The sequence below is a fragment of the Hyla sarda genome, chromosome 5, assembly GCF_029499605.1.
Source record: "Hyla sarda isolate aHylSar1 chromosome 5, aHylSar1.hap1, whole genome shotgun sequence".
Taxonomy (NCBI): domain Eukaryota; kingdom Metazoa; phylum Chordata; class Amphibia; order Anura; family Hylidae; genus Hyla; species Hyla sarda.
This window is the reverse complement of record NC_079193.1, coordinates 82,920,062-82,940,887: the sequence shown is the minus strand read 5'-3', so window position 1 is coordinate 82,940,887 and position 20,826 is coordinate 82,920,062. Positions and strand designations below refer to the sequence as shown.

The following is a 20,826-nucleotide window of genomic DNA, read 5'->3' as shown; positions in this document are numbered from 1 at the left end:
GATCACAGCCGCCGCCGTCATCTGGAGCTCCGCCGCCGGGTAAGTGACCGACACCGCTACTACACGGTTCCCCCCGCTGTGCCCGGACACTGATGGGTGGGCATAGCGGGGGGAACCGAACTTTAACCCCCCCGCCCCAAGTCTGCTATTGGTCGGTCGCTCGGCCGATCAATAGCAGGGATAGGAGGGGTGGCAACCCTGCCACCTCACTCCTATCTCTTCAAGGGGGATCGAGGGTGTCTTTGACACCCTCGATCTCCCTTATTTTATCGCGGAGCCGCCGTTGATGGGTAGGGGGAGAGCGCTCCCCCTGCAAACACCATAGATGCCGTGATCAGAACTGATCACTGCATCTATGGGGTTAATGCTGCCGGGACCGGCGCGATCGCGGCCCCAGCAGCTGCGGTGGGACTCCGGCTGTGATTGACAGCTGAGTCCCACCTGCGATCTCCTGCGCTGCCCGCGGCAGAGCAGGAGATCGCTTGGACGTATGCATACGTCCATTTACGCGAACGTGTAATTCGCCTGGACGTATGCAAAGGTCCAATAGCGGGAAGGGGTTAAGGGAGCCGAGAGTGAACGTGCCAAGGTGGCCGCTTAGTGTTAGAATATTAGAGTTAACATTCTGTTTGTTGTGTTTTTTTTTTTTTTATAGTCCGTTCACTCTTTTCAGAGAGGTGTGGACGTGTCCGTACTCCAGGGCATGTGGGCTGTACTTGACAGTGACATCATCTGAAGTCATACAGGAGAGAACTTCCTTCCTCACTCTGCTACACACAGCCCACAACAGTGTGAGATGAGCTATGATTGGCTAAAGCTGCACACACACCCCTCAGCACTCCAGACTGCATTTCCTGATTTTGGACTTCTACCAGGCCAGCAGGAGTCCAAAGTCTGTGCAAGAGATGGGGGGGGGCGGGAATTATGTGCTCTAGACAAGTAGAGAGACACCTTGTGGCAGCTTTTTTAAACAGAAAACATAGAATACTTTTTTTTTTTTTTAAACATAGTACTTAGAAAGATTTTTTTATTTAACTTAAGGAGTGCAATAGCAAAAATTTGTTTTAATGACAGTGCCCATTTAAAGTCTGCACTTATGTTTACTAAACAGGACTTCACTACTGTTATATCCTCGCTGTCTTACAACCCCTCGCAACTATTTAATACCCTTTACGCTCTTTTATGTCCCCCACTGCCATCCACCCATATCTCATCTCAGCTGAAGACTTCGCCACACCTGAGACCAAGTGCTTTAGTTCTGAGGACTGGAATCTTTGTTTGCACAAGCACTGGTAGCACTACTCTACAGTCACCAAGTATGAGCCCCATACAAACATACTAATTCCATTACTAGGTTTAAATATAAAAGTAATTTACAGTAAAGGGGATGAGCTGTCTATTAAAAAAAAAAAAAAAAAAAAAGAGGGAGAACAAATAGCATCAGAACAATATTTCATTCAGATCACATTCATTGGTACACTATAGTACTATCAAATCGAAGGTGCGTGTCACTTTTACCTAGTGCACTGCTATATACATAAATAATAAAAGTCCTTGGCTTTAATTGCTTTTCTGAAGAACAGTTTGAAGTTAAATGAGGCCCTTTGGCAGTAAAGTAAATTCAATTAACTGCAAGTCAATTTCCCGATACCACTTGGAAATAAAATAGGATGTATGGAAAACGGTAAAGCCTAAAAAAAAAACCTCCATTTTAAAATAAAATGGTTCCCAAGTTCAGGAAAGTGACTAAACTTAACCCTCTTCACAACACGTAAAACAAGCCGGTTAATGTATGTGCTGAGCTTTATATAAGTGCACAATCCTTGATGTAGTACCATCAGAAGTAGTGGGCCGACACAGACACTAATCCTGTAATTAAAATCAGTTCTATGATGGTAAACCGACAGGGGGTTGTAAGTATGCACATTGTATAGTATAAAAAGAAAATAAACCTCTACTCCCATCCAGCATTCCCATGGTGCACTGGTGTCCTGCTCCTGTCCCTGATGCAGTCTTCTTCTTGCGGTGACCCAATTGGCCAGTGATAGTATGAGAAGCACTGACAGATTGGGCCTGGACATCTTCCAGGTGCCCAGGCCCAATCTGTCATATTGCTAAATTGTAGCTCAATGTGTGGGGCCCCAGAATATGAAAGAAGGCCGCACCGGGGATCAGAGCAGGACACTAAAGTCACTGCAGGAATGCTGAAGGGGAATAGAGGTTTATTTTCTTTATATACTACAACATAGGCTTGAATAAAAACAAAAAATTTAAAAACTCCCATTGTATAACCCTTTTAATGGATATCTGTTCCAGCATCTAAAACTAAGGTAGAATTATTACATTCATAACAAAAAAGAAAAGAAAATACCTGAGGATTTACATCTAATATACATGTCCGTCCAGCCATTACAACTTCATGAATAGAATCTATCTTTGTGCCATATAGATTGCCTTCGTACTCTCCATGTTCCAAGTATCTGCCAGCTTTCACATCGGCCTCCATTTCAGATCTTGATACAAATCTGTATGCATGTCCATCTTTTTCATCTTCCCTTGGCTTGCGTGAAGTGACTGTACAGGATTTATATCCAGAAGAAAAAAAACATAGTATTTTCATTCTGTTTGTTAGAGCTTCCAAAAACAACAAGGCAAGAAAAATCCAGAAAATTGGTAATTTTTGGAATGTCTTTACGAGGGCCCAAACCCTCTGAAGTTTACTCACCTGTAAACCCCCCACAGCTCCAGTGTTGCCACCACTTCGGTGTTTCCTACTGGACCTGCATCTTTGACGTCCTGCTGTAGCAAATCAGACCTTAGCAGTCTCTAGTTTTGTGAACAGCAAATAACCATCAAGGGCAGGGAAGTCTGCAGTGTCATGTGAACACCGTATGTAATGCCATTACTGCTGACTAAGCAGGATTTTTTTTTCCTCTATGTTAGGCAATTAAAAAAAAAAAAAAAAAAAAAAAAAATACCTCTGAAAGGGATGAAGGGAATCCCTACAAAGGTGCGGTTACTGCCTGTGGTAAGGTAGGGAAAAGCAAGGGTAAGGCTCCAAACCAATGTTAAGAGTGTGGAGGAAAAAGTCAAGTTCAAAGCGTTTGAATTATGGATAATGCAACTTGGTTCCTCATATTTATGTACTCTTATATGCAGATTATAGGGCACTGAGGTTTATAGAACAATGGGGTACAATAGCCTAAGCAGTTTTGCAATCTGATACATGTCTTCTAGAAACGTAATGCTTTATCCAACTTCACCATAAAAAGTTTCAGTTGTGCGGCAATACAGCCAAAGTTGTAAACTAAATTATCTAAAAGTAGAGGCCAGGTCATGGATCTTATTGGACACCATCAATATCAAAAGAAAACAATTAATCCGCAAAAAGATTACATGGTAAATGGTGGGCTAATTTGGTCAAATACTTTTCACTATTTCAGAGAGAAAGTGAGCAGCACATAAGATAGCTACGAAATATGGGTTTTTGCGAATGGGTCACACGGAGTCAATCTATGGTGGGTGGGTGAACATTAGATATTTTAACAGGACCACCAGAGCGTATGTGTTTACCTTTTAAAAGAGTGTACATTGCCCTCTTTGATATGTTTTGTGTTTATTCAGGAATGTACCATAACAGATGAGAGGTAGGATTTTCTGACCCCTTTCAGTTTCCACTTCTTCTAATTGTGAAAGCAAAGCCTCACCCTGATGGAAAGTATAATAAAACTGTACTTGCACTTTAACCTTTAACTATCACTGCTGGAGTCCAGTCTTTTCACTGTGTTCGCCTATTTACAAGATCCGTCAAGAACCTCTGTCAAAATATTGAGTTCCTTCGGGTTTATATTGTTACAGTCTTATTTGCTCAAGCAAATTATGGTTTTCCTAACTTTTTTGACCTCTGACAATTTAGGCATTATCAGCTTTAAGTTAAAGCAATGTGCGAGAACTTACAGGGAACAGTTGTTCCAAAGTGGGTGGGATTCATGACAATCAATCGGTTTTTCAAACTTCTTCGGCCCACTCCTTGTGCTCCGATTAAAACAAGAGTCTTCCTTTGGAACGGGGGCATACGTGCTACCTCTTCATAGATCTGAATCTCATGCCGATCAAATTCTAAAAAGAGGGAAATATCACACAACTTAAAACACTGAAAACACTGCCACATGTAAACATACCCACACTAGAAGAACTGTTTCTATAAGGGTGTGAGAAGAAAAGCTGAATTGTAGTGTTCAGCCATAATGCATTATCTTAAAAGGGTACTCCGCCCTAGACATGATATCCACTATCCAATGGTTAGGGGATAAGATGTCTTATTATGCTGGGTCCTACCTGGGGCTTCCGTGATTGTAACGTCACGTCCACACCCCCTCCATTCAGGTCTATGGGAGTAGGCATGACTGCTGTGTACTAGCAGTCACGCCTCCTCCCATAGACATGAATGGAGGGGTGTGGCAGCTGTGTTAGTCAGTCATCCGGCACGGAGTGCAGTTCACTCCAGGCACCAGATGACTGGGGTGCCATGGCAGAGATAGTGAGAGTCCCCAGCGGCCGGACCCCAGCGATCAGACATGTTTTCCCCAATCCTTTGAACTTGAGCTGTATTACCAATGTAAACCAGTTTTTTGCTAATATTTGTGGTTGTCTCAAAAATTCACCGCCTTTCAATAAGAAGTCGGCCATCAAAGTCTTTATATCACATTTATTCTGACAGCCATCTGAAAATAAGAGTTTGGGCAGAAGTTTTGTTTACACATATTGTTTCCCTCAGCTGACAGCATACGGTTTCCAGGAATATTGAACTTAACATTTTAGGAAACACCTGCATTAACCTATTGTACGAATCAGTGTTCTGCCAAAGGCAACTACTTACTGGCTATGTACAATTATAATAGCAACAACACGGAACAACTGAAACTTGCTCTGGGGAACTCTCCGCGTTTTGACAGAAATTATTATTTATGAAGTCAACAGGATCATTATGTGTGAAGAAAATGTCTGCCAACAGCCACTATCTGCATGTAAGGATTTGCTTTCCAACCACACTAAACTGTTGCAATGAAGCCAGAAACAAAATCAGATGTTTTCAAATCTCTGCATTCAGTCAAATGTGGCCAAAGATGGATAAAAACCTATATAACTTAAAGGGGTTATTCCAAGACATCTTATCACCTATTCACAGGATAGATGGCATATGTCTGATTGGGCTCCTAGTGGTCAGACTCTCTTCAATCAATCACAAGAATGGGGGTCCTGAGTGCTGCTGTTTGAATGAAGTAGGGGTGAAGCTCCACAGACAGGAATATCAAATATAGCCACCATTCTCAGAGTTTTAATGTAGTGGCAGTAAACATACTTGACTACTGATCCATTCAATCAGTGGTATGCATTTAGTAGCTTGCTGATCTGTTGATAGGTGAAAAAGCCATCACCTTGTATAGGTGCCCTATTATTGGGTAGAAAATTACAATCTGAAATGAGGACTTATTTTATTTTTACATACAAAAACCAATACAAAACTACATAAAGAGGAAATACAAATGCATAATGATTTCTCCCCCCCCCCCACCTTTAATCTTACCAAAAACTGACCCCCAGCTGTCACGCCCCCTCCCATAGGCTTGCATTGAAGGGCGGAGCGTGATGTAACACACCACCGGCCCTGTGGTCGCCGGTAATCAGACCCGGAGTGAACACGCTCCAGGGACTGATTACAAACAGGGTTACGCGTGCAAGATCAAGGGGGTTCGCAGCGTCGGGACTCCCGCGATCAGGCATCCTATCCCCATCTTTTGCATAGGGGATAAGATGTCAAAGCACCGGAGTACTCCTTTAACTGATATATTTACATTACTAAGTTTTTGTAACCTGAAATTACGACCTTTGGGTATGTAACAGGGAAACCCATTTACAGTAATTCCATAATATAAACCAACTACCCAAAAAAAGTGGAGATGATTAGCCATATTGTACATCAATACATACCAATTTTCTCTCCACTTAATACTCAGAATATACCGTAGGTAATGAAAACTGAACTTAAGTTCTACCTGACCTGGTCACATTACATTTGGACAATACGGTCAACCATATCCGGTTTTGTGACCGGACCTAAAACCGCGGCATACCACGTTTTAGGTTTGGTCACAAAACCAGATACGGGGCAAATATGAGCTGACTGGAGTCACTACCTGCTCATTCAAATAAATGAGATACGAGCCGGATCCGGTGACCGTATGGTCAAAACGTAAAGTGAACCCACTGTTATAGGGGTCAGCAGTTACCTAAATTGAACAAATCCCTGGTTATAAACAGATCTATTTAGCTATGGATACATGGATTAGGAGGTTGCTGTAATAATATGGATTAGGAGGTTGCTGTAACAGCACATTACCACAGGTAATTATTAATCATATTATATCATCATTATGATATTCTATATTACCATATTAATTAATAATTAACCATATTATTAAAATTGCTGCCTTGCACAAGGTAAGAGAAAATGGCAAAAAAAAGTTAAAAATACCAAAATTTCAACTTTATGTGCAGGATATTTAATGGAAAACTTGTCTATCACAGATTCCTTTGTGAGACACTGAGCTCCCTTCTGCTCCCACACTACTCCCTCTGAGCTTTGTATAAAAACAAAGAACAGCCCTTCTCTTTCTGCGGAAAACAAGATTGTGGGCATTCTCCTAACACACTAAAATAATAAGGACAGAAAGGTCATGCAGACATCTTAACAGCGGATGGTTCTCTTGCCGGCATCTTAGTCTTGATCATGGATACCAGCATCAATTAAGATCATGCAATGCAAAGCAATTGGAGCAAAACCAAGATAGTCCCTCAAACCCCCTGATCCACCGTACTAGGCTATATAGGGTTTTTAAGAAAGATTAATTTGCAAGCTACTAGAATTATTGTACTGGGATGCCTCATCAGGATAGAAATCAAGTAAAAATGTTGTAAACAAGTGCATTCCTGGGAACAGATATGGGTGAAAGAGCTTCCACCTTGCATCACTTTAATACACTATTTCCTTGCTACAAAAATGCAAGAAAGATGGGTCCTTGAAAACCACTGCAACAAAAACTCCCATGGCTTAGGAAACACTTAGACCCCTTTCTGCTCCATCCCTTAACTACAAGCCACCTTCCAAGAATTTGGTTGCATCCACACAGAAAAAGTTGGGAATACATTCAACCTCTTCATACTGTTCCCGATATATGGTGAGAGGAGACAGTCAGTATTTGCCCTATAAAACAGTTTGAGGGGCTAATGAAGGTTTCTACCTGTAGAACTGCTCAGCAACATCAGCCATACATGCTCACTCCATGAGCGTCCAAGATATAACTCCAAACCCAGCTGTGTACCCCCCTAGATAGCCTTCCCTCAATAGTGTCCATGGCATTTAGGTAGCTAGACAGAAGGGAAGTACCCACTGTTGCAACCATTGGACTGTCATGGAAGCCAGGGGTCTAGGTCTGCTATGATTGTATTACTACATAAACAACTATAGGTTGTCTCCTTTTTGTTGGCGTTGCTGTTCCATAGCAGGATTTCACACCAACAGGGACTGCATAGGGACACAAACCATTCTGTGTAAACATCAAAGTATAGCTCCATTTAGGACTCTACTTAGATGAATGTCCCACAGTTGTACTCTGTGTGCCCATTAGAAGAATAGGCTAAGGATCTTCCAGGCTGCTCTCTCTTATTAACATGCTTCTAGTAGTCCCATAACTAGGGATTTCCCGATAAAATAAATTATTTTAAAAACCGATACCTTTTTCTCAAGTACTCACCGATACCCATTAGTTTGATATAATATATTCCTGTCTTGCCCTGCTGAATAATATAAACCAGTTGGCACAGTCATCTTTGCCACCAGTGGGCATAACATAATGTCACTGTGCTATAGAGGGGGCTGCAGGATTAGCTAGAAAGGGAAAAGGGGGCAGGGCAGGTTTGGAGACATATGCAAGAGTACAAGCACTCATGCAAAAGTTCAGTATTGGCACTGATATCACCACATCCCTAATCATAGCCCCACAAAGAACTCAGAGGTGGAAACCCTAATCCCACCTATGTAACCAAAGATCATCTCTAGGAAGTTATTGACCACCCTATGTGATCCTGTTTTCATCTTTCTTCTTCATTTAAAATAGTTTAATTATATTGTTATCTATATATGTATTCTACATGACCTGCATGTTTGTTTTTAGACTGTATACACATCAAAATGAGTGGTGAGCTGTACTTTTCAATCGATCAGTAAAAACGCATATTTGTAGAATAGCAGACTATGTTCGGCCCACCAAAATAAACAGGCCCCATCAATGTCCGTGCACGTACCGTATTTATCGGGGTATAACACGCAGCGGCCTATTACACGCACCCTCATTTTACCAAGGATATTTGGGTAAAAAAAAGTTTTTTACCCAAATATCCTTGGTAAAATGAGGGTGCGTGTGTATGCATGCATATACCTCGATACACTGTTTCTGACCCTGCAGAAGCCCCCAGGAAAAGCAGGGGGAGAAAGGCCGTCGCTGCCCGCTTCTCTCCCTCTGCCTTTCCTCGGGTCTAGAGCCCTGCTGCCGCCGCTTCTCTCCTCCTGGCTGTCGGCACCACTGCCCCTCCTCTCCCCCTGGCTATCGGCACTACTGCCCCATTGCTGGCGCCGATAGCGAGGGGGAGAGAAGCGGTGCCGGCAATGGGGCAGCAGCGCCGATAGCCAGGGGGAGAGAAGGGGCAGCGGCACCCATTGGCAATGCCGCTGCCTCCCCCATCCTCGATTTTATAATTACCTGTTGCCGGGGCCGGGGTCCGCACTGCTACTGGCCTCCGGTGTGGCGTCTCCTGCGTCGTTGCTCTGTGCTGCGAGACGCAATGACGAGGGTAGTCTTCAACGTGACGTCACTCGTCATTGCGTCGCGCCGTGCAGCGCATAGCAGGGGACGCCACACCGGAGGCCAGAAGCAGTGCGGACCCGACCCCGGCAACAGGTAATTATAAAACCGGGGATGGGGGAGGCAACGAGGCAGCGGCGCCGGTAGTCCCTGGACCCCAGGACAGGCAGGGGCAGAGAAGCCGGCAGCGACGGCAGGTCTCTGCACCTGCAAAAGCCACTGCAGTTCATTGATTTAAAGCACCCGCTTTAAATCATTGAACTGCAGCGGCTTATCGCGTATAAACACGCAGATAGACTTTAGGCTAAAGAATTTTGCCTAAAAACTGCGTGTTAAACGCCGATAAATGCGGTATTTATCAGCATCCCAAAGGGTACAAACGTAATGTGAAAGCAGGCTTGGAATTTAGGAATTTTTTTTTTGCAATTTATTGTTCATCGCTGCTGTATGTGAGTTATCCCTTTCCAGTTTCGCTTCTTTTCCCAAACTTTTTTCTTCCTTGCAATTGTTATAAAAACTATAATAAAACCAAAATCAAAATTACAGTTAAAAAGAACAAAAAAATTAATATTGTAATCTGCAACTCTTCAGCAGGCAACGGAATTGTGGTTATAAGTGTTTTCTTTGGAGATTGATATCCTAAGGCCTCATCTTACAGAAGGATTACATGACTACACAATCAAGATTATTGCCAAGAACAATAAAATCACCGCAAAAACTATAATGAGCATATTGTGCAAAACACAATGGGTCAGCGCATATGATCTAGCACAATGCGAACAAAATAAAAAAAATTCAAAAGAATACACCACATAGGAGGGCTTGTTTTTTGTGCAACCAATTGTACTTTGCATTGACTTAATCTTACCATAAAAATGTATGCTGCAGCAAAAATCATCATTTGTGGTGGGAAATTGAAAATCCCCATGCAATTTTGAAGTTGCAAAATGCAAGCTTGTTTTTACGCAGTACATTTTATGATAAATCTGACATATTCCTTTTATTCTGTGAGTCAATACGATTAATATTAGTACCCACGGTTACATGCATGTACATTTACGTCCTCTGTATGACCACGAACATCGGAGCGGTGCTCGCGTCATACACAGCAGTGTACTGGGGACCCTCCGGTAATGGCCGACATCCGCCATTAACCCCTCAGATGCCGTGATCAGTACAGATTACGGCATCTGCGGCAGTGCGCATGTTAAAATAGATGATCGGATTACCTGCAGCACTGCGGCGGCAATCCGATCATCTGTAATGGCGGACTGAGGTCCCTTCACCTGCCTGTCTGTCTCCTCGGGTCTTCTGCTCTGGTCTGAGATCGAGCAGAAGATCACCGATAATACTGATCAGTGCTATGCTCTATGCATAGCACTGAACCGTATTAGCAATCAAATGATTGCTATAGATAGTCCCCTATGGGGACATAAAAAGTGTAAATAAATAAATTTAAAAAAAAAGTTGAAAAAAAAAAAAAAAAAGGGAAAAATCCCCTTCCCCAATAAAAATGGTCAGTTTTTCCCATTTTATGTTAAAGATCCCGTACGGTGAACGGCGTAAAAGTAAAAAAAAAATCTAAAAAATTATCTTAAAGTTTTATATATGCAAATGTGGTATTGATAAAAAGTACAGATTACGGCGCAAAAAATGAGCCCTCATAGCGCCCTTTATACGAAAAGATTAAATTGTTATAGGTGGTCAAAATAGGGCAATTTTAGATTACTAATTTTGTACAAAAAGTTTTAGATTTTTTTTTTAAGCGGTACAAAAATATTTAAGTATCTAGCCATGGGTATCATTTTAATCATATTGACCCACAGAATAAAGAGCACGTAATTTCTACCGTAAAGTGTACAGTGTGAAAACTAAACCCTCAAAAATGTGCAAAATTGTGGTTTTCATTAAAATTTCCTCCCTAAAAAAAAAATATTTTTGGGTTCGCCGTACATTTTATGGTAAAAAGAGAGGTTTCATTACAAAGTACAATTGGTCATGCAAAAAACAAGCCCTTATATGGGTCTATAGATGGAAATATGAAAGAGTTATGGATTTCAGAAGGCGAGGAGGAAAAAACTAAAAACGCAAAAATAAAATTGGCCTGGTCCTTAAGGTTAAAATGGGCTTGGTCCTTAAGGGGTTAAAATAAGGTAACATTTTGTAACAAAATGAGTACAGTATGTTTAAAATTGCTCTTTTATAATCCTTTATACCTTTCTAATTTTTTCATTGGTACTTTTGCGCATATATGAGACTTTTTCATCACTCTTTACTCATTTTCTGAACTGTGACAAAAATATGCAATTTTGGACCTTTGGACGTATTTTATTACCTTTACACTGTTCACTGTGCGGGATCATTAACATATTTTAATAATTGGGTCGTTTCCGCACACAAGGATACCAAATATGTTTGTTTTAGTTAGTTACTTTATTTGTAAAATGGGAGAGTAATTTAATTTATTGTTAGGGGAAGGGCTTATTTACTAAAATGGGTGGTCTGATTAGTCTCCTGTAATACTTCAGATACTGTGAACAGTATCAATCATACCATCTGAAGGGTTAAAGGTGGGCATCAGCAAGATCGCTGATGTCCAAGATAGCAGCAGGGACACTCTGCCCATGAAGCAGTTGCAGCTCCTGCCCTTGCTTTATAGTCCGGTCTAAACTCAGGATGTGCATGTACGTCCTGGTGTGCCAAGTACCAGGCAGGTAAGTTCTGGGTCCTCTAGGGATTAAAGGGGAACTGCATCTAGAATTAACTAATCCCCGTGGAGGGAACAGACCGCTAGGGCCCCCTGCGATCTTAACGGTACCCTGTCCCGCTCAGTCAGGAGCATGGGTCGTCTAGACTGTACACGTGCCACTGAAATGAATGAAGAGCGCGCTGTCTACAGGTATAAGACATGCGCTCCAGACTGAGCGGAATGGGGTCCTGTTCAGGAGATCGTGGGAAGAGCCAGCGGTCAGAAACCCCCATGATAAGCTACTTCTCCCCTATCCTGTGGGTAGAGCATTAAGTTAATTCGTGCAGCAGTACCCCTTTAAGTAAAGCACTCTCCCTAAACCTCCATGTATATTCCCTAGCCACACTGCACACTGTACCCAATCTGTGAAAACCGTATTAAAACATTACCTGCATTTCTAGTAGTCAGGTACATCATTTTTTTCTTTTTCTTGCTTGTGATTGTACCACAAAATGGACCTAATGTGAAAGAAAAAGAAAACAAAACCGCTTAAGAGAGCTTGTTCAGTTTAGAAAACCAATTTTATATACTAGATAATCAAATTCTGAGTTAATAGAAAAGGGCCCCCCTAGTTCAGAGTGCTTATCTCTTGGCCAAAGTAGGTAGTAGTTACATAGAGCACCTCTCTATAGAGGTCCTGACTAGGGATGGGCGAATCGAATCCGACGAATTCGAATTTATGAATTTCAGGAAAAATTCAAATCGCAACGAATGCGAATATCGCCACAATTCGATTGCGCAAATCGTTTAATTAAACTCCATTTAGTGCGGTCCAGGCTTCAGGGGGCATCAAATGGTGGATCCACATGTGAGAACATGGGGCAAGGAATCCTGGGAAGGCGGAAACAAGGGTCGACGGGATAACCCTTAATCACATGCAGCCTATAAGCAGCCCTGTGATGTATATATAATCTATATAAATCTGCAGCCATCTTGAGGCCAGTCACAACAGCGTTCTATTACAGAGAGAGACGGACAGACAGCAGTGTTTGTTGCACAGAAAAGCATTATTACAGCATTGATTCACCTCCAAGTCACATCAGCGTTTTATTGCAAAGAGGAAGGGACAGAGAGCAGTGTGTTGCACACAAAAGCTTTTTTTTTTAAACAGCAGCGATTCACCTCCAGCCCAAATCCAGCCTAGAACAGCCTTTTACAAGTTGTGGACTCTGCAACTTTCAGAGAACTGATTGTGCCGAGCCAAGGTAGAGTCCCAAGCAGTCATTTCTTTGCGTAGAAGGCAGTACCAGCCCTGCACAATTTTGTGGAAGAGAAGGATGAGCCTGTCTGTGTGTACCTAAGTGCACGGCAGCGCCGACATGTGGAGCTGTAACTACGGTCAGGGACAATACATGTGCTTTACAGCCCACTGGGTGAATGTGGTTCCTGCACAGCCACAACAGTAACTTGGACAGGTCACGCCGCTTCCACCTCCACACACTCAGGCCATTGGTCCTGTGACCGTGTGCGACTCTGCTTCTTCATCCTCCATCATGTACTCAGCCTCCACTGCACGAACAAGTCTCAGTGCCCCTCCAGCATACCATGTGTGCAGGGCATGGCGGTGTCACGCTGTTCTTCACATGGTTTACCTTGGCGAACGGAGTCACACAGGGGAGGAACTGCTAAAAGCCATTCGTAAAGAAATCGGAGCATGGCTTACTACACAAAAACTGGAAATGGAAACCATGGTGACCGACAACGGAAAGAACATCTTGTCCGCACTGCGACAAGGAAGCCTGAGCCATGCGCCCTGCATGGCACACGTGTTCAATCTGGTTGTCAAGCGGTTCCTAACAACTGGAAGGAAACCTTGCATGTACTTTGGCCACACGTACACTGCAAAGCACACCCTCCTAGAGCTGCAGTGTCAGAATGGTATCCCATAACAGTCTGATTTGCGACATTCCCACACGTTGGAATTCCACCCTCCATATGTTGGACCGACTATACGAACAGAGAAAAGCCATCACCGATTTCTTGATGATCCAAGCGGATAGGGGGACTCCCCTGTGTAACTTCAATTTCAACCAGTGGCAGCTGATAAGTGAAACCTGCCTTTTGCTCAGGCCCTTTGAGGAAGCCACCTTATTAGTCGCCAGGATTATGGGATGAACAATGTCATTCCACTGCTTCATTTCCTGTTGGAAACTATGGCTGATCAGGGCACTGGAGACGTGGCGCCAACATCTCATGGTCACATGAGCCCTGTGGGGGCTGAACTGGAGGAGGAGAAGGGGCACAGTGGAGCACAGTTTAGGTTTCGTGAGATGTGCGGTTTTTCTAGTCATCTGGCAGAAGAGGAGGGGCAGGAGAAGCCAGCGGGTTATGAGTAAGGAGAGACCGAGGAACCAGACACACCATGGTAGTATGAAGTGGAGATGGAGGCAGGGATTCCCTCTGAGTCACTTTCACAAATTGCACAATGCATGCTCACTTGCTTGTGTAGTGACCTCCGAATTGTCACCATTCGGCAGCGGGATAACTTCTGGCTCTCCACCTTATTGGACCCTCGCTATGGCCACAAAATGGGGACCTTTTTTACACCCACTGAGCGGGAGGACAAACTGACCTACTAAAGAAACATCCGTAGACTGTTGGCAGATGCCTATATGCGCCATCATCCATCCTCTCGAAGGTCTGAATCTGGGGGCCCCCTGCAATCACCCTTCCACTGCCATGGCTGCTGGGGAGGAGTGGTGTGGCAGGAGCAATACCAGCTCCATCAGCAGCAGCCTGAGTCTACAATCGCTGATGAGTAGCTTTCTTCACCCGCATAGTGAAGCAACTCAGCAGCAGGTAGACCTGGTGCAGGACCTGAACCAGCAGGTTATGGCATACCTTGATATGACCATGACTACACACCTTGAAGATCCGTTGGATTTCTGGGCAGCCAAACTTCATTTGTGGCCGCAACAAGCAGAGTTTGCCCTGGAAAAGCTGTCCTGCCTGGCCAGTAGTGTGCCATCAGAGCGGGTGTTTAGTGCAACGGAGGCCAGTGTCACCCCAAGGAGAACTCGTCGGTCCATAAAAAAAAATATGGAGAGACTGACTTTTGTGAAGATGAATCGGGCATGGATTAGCCAGGATTTCCACCCACCAATGCTTGATGCATGAGTAGATGGACCATGGTGCCAAACCAACACTTCACAAATATGGATAGTGCAAAACATATTTAAGGTGCTGCTGGAAATAGGGAGTGTTTCCTGTGTGGGGCCGCCCTTTTTAGGGCGAGTAACATTTGCCAAGAAGGGAATTAATGCGAGGGCCTTACAAGGGAAGTTTTTACCCCCACCGGTTACAATGAACCATACATTGTTCCCTTCCACCTTTTAGAGTCTTTGCATCACATCAATACTTGGTGGTGTAGGTGGCACATTGTGTTTTTTGCACACCTTTCCTTTTGTTTGATTTCCCAAAAATGTTGGGTACATATGTTTTATCCTAAGATTATTATTAAAAGTTAAGTTTTACGTAATGCATATCCTCAACACTTGTGCACACTAACACTTTTACAAAAGAGACCGTTTTCTTCTGCCTACCTGCCTCAGCTACTATTCTGATTCTGCCACCCGCCTGATGCCAAGTTCTCCTTTTTTCACCCACCTTCGTCACCGGGTACTGGTATTGCCACCCACCGCCCCACTATGTCACCGGGTCACTTTCAGGTCTCCTGATGCTGCTGATGCCACATCCAGGCTGTCTCATTCTGCAACTATATGGTTTCCTCATGCTGCCGCCACCTCCACGCTGGGTTATTCAGGCATTATATGGTCTGTTCTTGCTGTTGCCAACTACTGGCTGTGTCATTCAGCCACTATATGGTGTCCTCATGCTTCCGCCACCTCCAGGCTGTGTCACTGTACTGCCATGTGGTCTCCTCATGCTGCTGGCACATTAAAGGGGTATTCCAGGAAAAAACGTTTCTAGATATATTAACTGGCTCCAGAAAGTTAAACAGATTTGTAAATTATTTCTATAAAAAAATCTTAATCCTTTCAGTACTTATGAGCTTCTGAAGTTAAGGTTGTTCTTTTCTGTCTAAGTGCTCTCTGATGACACCTGTCTCGGGAAACGCCCAGTTTAGAAGGGGTTTGCTATGGGGATTTGCTTCTAAACTGGCCGTTTCCCGAGACAGGCGTCATCAGAGAGCACTTAGAAAAGAACAACCTTAACTTCAGAAGCTCATAAGTACTGAAAGGATTAAGATTTTTTAATAGAAGTAATTTACAAATCTGTTTAAGTTTCTGGAGCCAGTTGATATATATATATTTTATATATATATATATATATATATATATATATATATATATATATATAAAGTTTTTTCCTGGATAACCTCTTTTAAGTAAAACAGTTTAGGTTCATCTATTTAAAATCTTCACTTTATATGTTAGAAAATCAGTACCGCTCTGCGACAGCAATTTTAATAGCGACGCCTCTAATCTGCATGTCATACTGAACAGTATTCTTTCACTAACCCAGCACATACCCTATGCGTGTTACAGCAAGGCAAAGTGTTCTACACCCCTATTGAAGCTCTCCGTAGGCCAGAAATAGCCATTTTAATACAGATTTGCCACAAACAAATTCAGACCGCACCAAATTTTTTAGGGAAATTCTGCGAAACGGCCAAATCGAATTACTCAAAAATTCACTCATCTCTAGTCCTGACCTATCCTGTCCTGCATTACACGATTTTCTCAGGGGTGGTGCTACAGGAAAATTGAACATTTACAGGTTTTCCCACAGATTATCACCAACTGGCAATTGGAGGTAAGAAAAACACTTTTGTGCAGTAAATATAGATTACTATTTAGTGTATTATACTGTTTTGTCCTCTTCCCCAGACAATGCAACCGAAACTGCAAAGTCTCAATGTATTGTGCAGCATAAAACATAGCATCAGTCCTTCCTCCCAATGGGGCTCATAATGTAGTTTTCCGACTTCAGACACACGCACACTAAAGTCAATTATGTAGGAATTCAATTAACAGTCACACGTAATACTGCGTACCAAATATGCACAGAATACTGTACATGTGAATAGACCCTTAAAAGGGCATTATATAGAAAGAAAAGAAAAAAAAGAAAAAAAAAAGAAAAGAAAAAAAAGGGGGGGGCCCCCCCCCCCCTTTTTTTTCTTTTCTTTTCGTTTTTTCGTTTTTTCTGCAGGCGTCCGAAACGCAGAAGCTTGCAGCTTCAGTGTTAGTGACGTCGCGCCACGCCCCCTCCATTCATGTCTATGGTTGGTGGCATGAGGGCTAGTACATAGCCATCACACCTCCATCCATAGAAACGAATGGAGGGGGCATGGTGGCTTCATCGACAGTCATCGTGCAAGGAGCGGCAGAGATCGCGGGGTTCCCCAGCTGCGGGACCCCCGCAATCTGACATCTTATCCCCTATCTTTTGGATAGGGAATAAGATGTTTCCAGTGGAGTATCGCTTTGAAATTAACTGGTGTCAGAAAGTTAAAGTATGTTCACACGGTTAATAGAAGCTTCTTAAAATCTACCTAGAAAAACTGCCTTTGGTTTCAGCACTTTTCATGCATGTGACTTTAAGGGCATTCTATTTCAAGCTTCAATTGATTTCAATATGAGCTTCCATACAGAACTGCTCTGAAAAGTGGCATAACAGTGCTTTCTGCTGCCACCTCTGTCCTTATTAGGAACTGATCAGAGCAGTAGTAAACCCCCAGAACTCTCTCCTGCTTTGGTCAGTTCCCAACACGAACAGAGGTGGCAGGAGGAAGCCCTATGTAAATTTGGAAAAAACTACACAACTTCCTTTGGGGTATACAGCAGATGACAAGAAGTTAAAAGGCTTGAATTTATATTAAACAAAATAATTTACAAGTTTATTAAACCATTTGCTGCCAGTTGATTCAAAAGGGGAGAAAGCTTTCAGATGATCTGGGCCTGATTGAAAGCAATGCCCACCAGTAAACCAACATACGGAGGGAGTACGGTGCGTGGACTCCAGTAGATGGTATACTCTGTGCTTGTATAATATAGGCTTCATGAGAGAATGTGATAACCTCCTCTGTCCCCTCTACTTTATTGTGGGGAGCGGCATGCATCATTGACACCGAGTAGTCTCCCTGTTGCATTTCAAGGTGAATAGGAACAAAGACTACAAAAGTTAAAGAAAAAAAAAAAAAAACCCTGTCATGTCCCAAAGTGGTTAGACTTTAACGTAATGGTATTCTAATAATGTCCCTGTATAATCTGCCAATTGCTCCATAATGTAGAATCTGAATTTATAACTGCGTGCATTGGATGTAAAATAAGTCTTCTGGCTTTAGCACCATCCTTTTCTGGCCTGAATGACATCCTACGGGCCGTGCTAAGATTGCTTGTGTTGACATATCTCCAGCCCGTTGCATGTCAATTGAAAAAGACTTAAAACCCGGGAGTAGGAACAGCCATGTAATAGCAGACCTTTCATTAACTAGTATGACAAGGAAAGCTCAATGGTCCTGCAGTCTTCTATGTAATTTAAATATCAGCATGAGCTGAATGGGGGGCAAAAGGGTGAGAATGAATGCACAGTTAATGCTGTAATAATGAACTTTACAGATCATAAAGGAGAAGAAAGTTTTTTTTTTTTTTAGAAGGGAGTGACCTTTCATATTTAAATACACACAGTATGAGTTTCCTCCTGGCAGGCACAAGCTACAAATTATAGACCTTGACAGGGGTTGGCATTTTCATAATGGATGACATATAAACCTTGTAGCGCTATTATATTTCATGTATAATAGTAGTATCTACAATCAAGAGTGTGTGGCCTATTCCATTATTATAGTAGTACACTGATACCTGTTCCATCCCAGTCTCTCCTCACAAATGCTTTTCGCTTCTCTTCCAGAAACTGACTGGGAATAAGCCCTGCGCTGCCGCCTTCTTTTACATGACTTGCCTGTAATACAAAGGTTTATACAATAAGAAGTGTCCAATACATACAATACACTGCCAAATCAATACACTGTCCTTTATGGAGGGCAGGAATGAATAACAAAGGTTAGGCATTTTCTAGAACAAGCACAAGGTTTATGTTCACAAAGTAACATTGCAGGCGTTCCCTTCTTACCAAGTATTTATGTAACCAGATCTGCTATACAAATATAACAGAAGAAAACTTAATCTTTCTGCTCAATAAGCACTAAAGGGAGGAATTTATCAAGAGGAAGTGCATATTTACAGTAAGAGGCGCACGCTTCTTAATCATGCAGTGAGGCAGGGTGTGAGGTGAGGTGCGCCATGCCTCTCAATTCTATGCTAGCTCCAATGTTAGCTACAATTTAGGCTACCACTGAGGCATTAAGGGAGCATTCACACCACATTTTTGCAATACAGCTCCCGTATACATTTTCAATTTGAAAACCGTATGGAACCATATTGAAAACCGTATGCATTGACTCTCCATTGAAAACTGTATGCCAAACAATGCATCCGGTTGCATCCATTTTGAGTCTTGTACGGTTTTGTCCATTTTTTCCAGTACCCAAAACTGTAGCCTACCACGGTTTTTGGTCTGGGTGAAAAAAAAACACACACTTTTTAATTTTTTTTACTTAACATGGGAGTCAATGGGAACCGTAGAGAACCGTATGTGCGTACAGTTCCATCCGGTTTGCACCATACGGTTTTTGACTTTGCAGTTTTTTTTTCTTGGAATTTCAATTAGACAAGGGAAACTATAATGGAGTGAAAAGTTAAAAACCTATACGGTTATTTCTTAAAAAACTGATGCAACCGAACATTTTTCAAAACATACGGTTTTTAACCGTATACAGGTAAAAATTTCTACACACTTTTTGATGGCTACAATTTAGTATTTTGAGGAATCTGCTTTTCATCAAAAACCTGATACCGGAACTGTATTGCAAAAACGTGGTGTGAATGCACCCTAACTGTGATACATCAGGTGTTGCAGGGAGACACACCTTCTTTCACGTCCAGATTATGCTAAACTCCACCAACTGTAATCCCAACTGGGACTTGACGCACCAGGGCGTACCTATACGCTCTGGAAACTTAAAGCATACCTGTCATAGTGCAAAAAAAAAAAAAAAGGGATTTTACTCAGTACCTAATCCCGATCATTTATATCCCTAACAAATTGCATTTATATGATGCTCACTTGCTTTTTGTTCTTGCCTTCTGGAGGGGGTGTGTCCGTCTCTCCCTCACTGTGGCTGACTCAGTCTGCAAATCACTGCACTCTGTAACCCTTTCCTCTCTGGGCAGTCTGCAAATCACTGCACAGTAGTTTTTATGCATACATTTTATATCTGTTCCTAGTAAAGCTGGATGCTAATCAACATAGCTGTTACCATGTGTGTAATTCAACTTTCCTGGACTCGTGAATGTCTGATCAGCTTATTTGTCATTCAGGAGTCAGAGAAAGCTTTGGCTGTACAAGCATGCTGGGAGTTGTAGTTTTGCATTGCAACAGCTGGAGCTGCAAAGTTTGTAAAGCACTGTGTTAGAACAGTGTTGCCTTTAGCTGTTGCAAAACTACAAGTTTTGCAAGAGCTGGAGGCACACAGCTGGAGAATACACAGCGCTCACAGAGCTTTACAAAGATTGTACACCCAGCTGTTGCTAAACTACAACTCCCATCATGGGAGTTGTAGTTTAGGAACAATTGTAGGCTGTAGTGGTGCAATAGTTATCTCCTATACTGGATACCAACACACTTTATGGCTGGTATCCATCCAGTATGCTGCAAAATACAGAGAAGCCTGTCTGCATAAAGATAGATGACCGCTAGTGGAGGCTATTTTCATTTTAGATTTTTTAGTAAAATTGACTTTAACCCCTTAAGGACCATGGACGTATGCGTACGTCTAAGCAACCTGGTAGTTAAGGACCAAGGACGTACGCGTACGTCCATGGGAATTTCGGTCCCTGCCGCGCGCCGGGCGGGGACCGGATCGGGGTGACTGCTGATATCGGTCAGCAGTCACCCCACAAAAATGTCCAGGGGGTTCATCAGACCCCCCCATGTCGGCGATCGGCGCAAATCGCAAGTGAATTCACACTTGCGATTTGCGCGATACCGGGTCATTACGTGTCTATGGTGACCCGGAAAACAAGGGGGATCACGGTTGTCCAATTCACCCACGATCCCCCTGAAGGGATA

The 20,826-nt window shown here is 42.8% G+C and overlaps 1 protein-coding gene across 7 annotated transcripts in view; it reads right to left on the bottom strand.

Annotated features, from left to right (window-relative positions):
- Positions 1 to 20,826, bottom strand: part of PALS2 (protein associated with LIN7 2, MAGUK p55 family member) — a 192,031-nt gene that overhangs the window by 52,504 nt on the left and 118,701 nt on the right. For all 7 annotated transcript variants that reach the window (XM_056519822.1, XM_056519816.1, XM_056519819.1 and 4 more), the window contains 4 exons: positions 18,498 to 18,597; positions 12,060 to 12,128; positions 3,958 to 4,119; positions 2,372 to 2,574 (listed from right to left, as the gene is read on the bottom strand). In XM_056519822.1, coding sequence (XP_056375797.1) covers positions 2,372 to 2,574; positions 3,958 to 4,119; positions 12,060 to 12,128; positions 18,498 to 18,597 — 534 coding nt within the window. The remainder of the gene's footprint in view (positions 1 to 2,371; positions 2,575 to 3,957; positions 4,120 to 12,059; positions 12,129 to 18,497; positions 18,598 to 20,826) is intronic.